The following is a 4,702-nucleotide window of genomic DNA, read 5'->3' on the forward strand; positions in this document are numbered from 1 at the left end:
AGCAATGTTTTGTTGTTGTCAACGAATGATAGTCAAATTGAAGAGGGTGATAAATGTAGAAAAGCAAAAACTTATTTTATACTGGTGTGTGTTTGAGTGTGTGTGTGTGTGTGTGTGTGTGTGTGTGTGTGTGTGTGTGTGTGTGTGTGTGTGTGTGTGTGTGTGTGTGTGTGTGTGCTCGGCCGTGTGTTTGTGCTTTTTCTCCATTGTTCTTGCGATGTATAACGGTACAGCCCATCCGCTTTCCGACTTAAGAGTTTCACCACAGTGAAGATCATGTACTATTGTTTACATTAAAGAAACCTGATTGTACTATCGGCTTTGTGCGTACTCTATCTCTGAGACATGCCCAGGAAATCAAGCTTAGTCTTATGGCATTTATTTTATCTAACTGGTTATCAGAGGAACTGACATACACCATTTGTGAATCCTTCACTTTCGTGATCACTTTTGTCTCAGAAAGCTTAATACTTTATTGGTTTCTTTCCTGTCTTATGACCATAGAATGGCACGGTGTGGGGTTACGCTTTATGCTTTACACGACCCCCCCCCCTTCACACAAACCGAGAATAATAAAAAAAAAATTCAAACATACATGTGAGCCTTGTGTTGTACCTAAAACCACCGAATGGTTTCAATTCGGCGTACTCTATTACACTCGTGAATTGTTATTCATTGTACATGATGTATGCTATGAGTGGGTGATAGCCAGTTGTGATGCATCAACAGTGATGGCTGTGTATACTATAGGTTTCTACAAATAACAAAAAGAGGCAGGCTACATGCAAACTACTTATCCAAACATACATATAAAGATAAGTGTTTGTCCGAAAATACTACTTTATTAAAAAATCCATAATATTTTCTAAATAGAATTATTGATTTAATCCTTTCATGTCCCTCTGCATTGGTTCACATACCTGTAACTGTCCAAAAAATATGCAGCTTTGGTATCACCAGAGCGAAAATTGATTTGAAATACATAATGTATAACAAAAATTACAGCTACATTGAAAATGACAGAAATCCCCCATCCCCCCAACTTGTTTTTATACTTCACAAAACCGTAAAATGAGAAAAACGTTTCAGGAGTAGAATTTTGATATTGTGCATGGGCAGGGGCATCAGTGGTAAAAGTGGATGTACTTTCCTTTAATCAAAACGGAGTTGTAGATACCGTCTATGCTCATTTTTCCGAGAATCTCGTGACAGCTACAGGTCAAAGGGAAGTAATTATGTTAATCCATTTTTACAAGGGAAATAATCACGCCTTTCTTTTGGTTATGACGTTTTGTTTTTTTACTCATAAATTTCACTTCAGTTCTTTTGAATTATAAATTTCATTCTTCATTAATTTGTTTTTTAACTTGAAATCCCGACTACATACATACCAGTGCACTCTTGAGAAATTAATGTAAATTTGTACCTTGTCGCTTATGCCCTTCGCCTTTCATTATGGTATACATTGAAATTCTCCCTTCCAACATGCATACAGGATAACCTTACATTCATTCATACAGGTGCTTATTTGCGCTACTTGATAATCTTATAATAATTATATACTTGATAATAATTATTTCTTTTGTATGTGTCCATAGGTTGGCTTGAGACCACCTTTGAGAAAATGACGGCCGGTTCTAACAGTGAGAATCAGTCGCCTAATGAGATGACAAGGGAGAACAGAGATGAACTCAACAAATTGTATCAGCAACTTTTAGAGCATGTGGTAAGTTCCTTTCTCTTTTTCTTCTGTATTTCCATGTTCTTTTTGCATGTTCAAGCCCACATGCATATCTCTTGAAGTTTTTCTTTGGGGTTTTCTTTTAGTGTGAGCAGATTGTTGGTGGGTGCTGCTGGTAGGCATCAGTCGTTGTTTTTTTCTATCCATTTGTCTCTCTTACTTTTTTCCCCATGCTAAAAGACAATTGTGTTGATGTTCATCTCTTTATCCTAGCTGTTAGCACTTTTAGTTACTACCCATTTTATAGATCTATATCAGCACTTGGTATCAGTACTGAGCTGATTGCATACCTGCCAACCCTACAGAAAAAATCGGTAGATCACCGACTTTTGGGTCAAACTACCGATCCACCGATTTTGAGATGAAGCCACCGACTTCGGGATTCAGCAGGGTGACTGCCAGGCCCCGGGAATTACCCTGGAATTTGAGAAAACCAAATCCGATAACGCCCGTAAGTTCATTTTTGCCGGTCGCGATTGTGATTCATTCGGCTCCCTCGAGAGTATGTTTCTTCACGCAGACAGGCGGCTATGGTGGCAAGCGGGTGTGATACCGACGTTTGATCGGGATAATCAAGATATACTTTCACTTTCGTTACCACCCAGAAATTTGCTGGTAGTAGTTTGATAACGCAACATTAATTGTAACAACATGCAGGCTGTGCATGGCAAACGCTGTGTCGCCTTGAAAATAAATCAATATTTGTCCTGTGCCGTCACTTGTGGGGAAAAAAAAGAAAAGAAAAGAAAAAGAAAGTTATAGTTATACAAGCGTCTTGTCGGGTTCGCCATTGTGACCGGTCAATGAACTTGCGCATTCCATCACATTGTGAGCACCGGCACTTGAAGGGGGTCACCAAAGTTCATTCAAAGTCTGAGCGCTGCGTAGGAATAGGACTCCCGGAATGGGGGGGAGATTATTTTTTTTTCGGGGGGGGGGGGGGGGTGGGTTGGTTTCAAGGCAAAAACCAGGGGACAAAGAATAGGACAGGAACTGCACAAACTACTAATAGGGTAAATGCCTCTGCTAGTTTTCTTTTTTTTTTTTTTTTTTTTTTTTGTTCTTTTTGTCATTTTCTACATTTGTTTGTAGTCGCAAACACAATCATGCATATTTGATGTGGGCCAAAATTAAATATTGATAAGGATCCCAAATTAAGTATGCGACAAGAGGTAATATAGCCTACTACAGATTTTTTAGGTAAACTACAGATTTTTTGACAAAAGTTGCGTCCAACTACAGATTTTGGCCCAGGCAATGTTGGCAGGTATGTGATTGGCTTCATTTAAATCTGTCAGCTTTGGGGGTTTCATTATTCCACCTTTCAGTCAATTCTTTGTCTCTCTCTCTCTCTGTCTTGTATTGCTAACGTTACCGTTACTGATAAGGGCATGGTACCTCTTCTTTGGCTGTACCAGCAAGTCTGTAAACTCTCTTTTTGTTTTAGTAAGGTTTTACAGCATTCGCAACTGCATAAGGTCATATGAGCGTCAAGGCGTGGATGCCAACAGAGACGTCCAAATGGGGAATCAGGCTTACTCTGCTCACCTCTCTAGCCTCAACAGCCCAAAGTCTTCTTCGACTATCAAGGCACCCCGGAAAAATAGGTTCACAAGAGAGTGACAAACATACGAAAGAAGTAGAGGAAAATGACAATAGTATTGTGAGGATGAGGAAAGAAAAAGCAGCAGTTCCCCCAATGTTGTTCCGACATAGTATGATGAGCGTGACATTGATAAATCAGCCTATTTACTATTGTGCATAAGAACATGTTAATATTCGCCCTTTGGGAATGGCCTAAGGCCAACTTCAGTCAGTAGCACTGCCCAGGTGGGGGATAAACTCTCTGGTTGAACCCTTGGAAAAGGTCTGATAAAGGGAAATAATCACGTAGGAACGAATCAATTTTGTCGATTTTATGAGTTGTCTCCTTTATTATTGTTATCTCCCCTGTATCCCATCTTTTGTGAAAAAAAGGGAAGATTTGTTTCCTCCGCTTCATGTTGTTTTCTTTTTAAAACGAGCATTCAGTCCCACAGAGCATGTTTTTAGACAATTTTTAAGTTGAATCAAGTATTGTTATTTATTTGTGGATTTTGTCGCATACAAAACTGAGTAGAGGGACGGAGTTCGTTTTAACTGTGAGTTCCATTAATATCTATTTGGTGTAACTCGTATTAATATTCGGCAATGTGAAAGCCTTCTTTGCCTTGACAACTTCTCTTCATGACAAGACCTGTCCTGTTGTTGTTTTTTTCTCTCTGAGATTTTAAAATCGGTTTCAGAATTCTAAACCTGGACTGGAGCCTAGAGTCTAGGGCCTAGAGCTCTAGATTCTAGATCTAGATCTAGATCTAGATTTTCTAGATATTTACCTCAGAGGGTCTAGACCTAGATTCTAGATCTACTTACGTTTATTTTAGTGAAGTCGTTCACAATCAATTATCATGAGTGTCATGAAGTAGATCTAGATCTAGGCTAAGGGGCAACAGTTAGACTAGAATGTTGTCCAATATTTAAAATATCTAGATCTAGATCTAGATATCTAGATCTAGAATCTAGCTGCTCTCTAGATCAAGATTTGGCTTCGATAGAGCAGTAATATGACTAGATATTCTAAATCTAGATCTAGAACGAAGTGTATGTGACCTGTCAGCCGGGAACAAAGTCCCGAAGTAGGCTGTTGAAATCTTGTGTGATTTCGGAAGGGTTTGAGAGTAAAGGGGGGCGGGGTGGCTGAAGGACAACAACTCGTACAGAGTAGGTAAGTATGTAGAGAGAACTAGAAACACAGCGAGACAAGGAGAGAGGACGGTGAGTTGTACAAGAAGAAAAAGAGAAAGACAGAGACAGACAGAGACAGACAGACAGACAGACAGACAGACAGACAGACAGACATTAAACAGTAGATACACATTTTTTTAAAGTTATTCTAAATAAAGAGATGGTTGTGGAGGGGAA

The 4,702-nt window shown here is 39.3% G+C and overlaps 1 protein-coding gene across 1 annotated transcript in view; it reads left to right on the plus strand.

Annotated features, from left to right (window-relative positions):
• The window catches only part of LOC101859553, a 53,939-nt gene that overhangs the window by 6,288 nt on the left and 42,949 nt on the right, over positions 1–4,702 (plus strand). The window contains exon 2 of the mRNA XM_013079622.2: positions 1,599–1,726. Coding sequence (XP_012935076.1) covers positions 1,599–1,726 — 128 coding nt within the window. The remainder of the gene's footprint in view (positions 1–1,598; positions 1,727–4,702) is intronic.

This window comes from Aplysia californica, unplaced genomic scaffold (genome assembly GCF_000002075.1).
Source record: "Aplysia californica isolate F4 #8 unplaced genomic scaffold, AplCal3.0 scaffold00058, whole genome shotgun sequence".
Lineage (NCBI taxonomy): Eukaryota > Metazoa > Mollusca > Gastropoda > Aplysiida > Aplysiidae > Aplysia > Aplysia californica.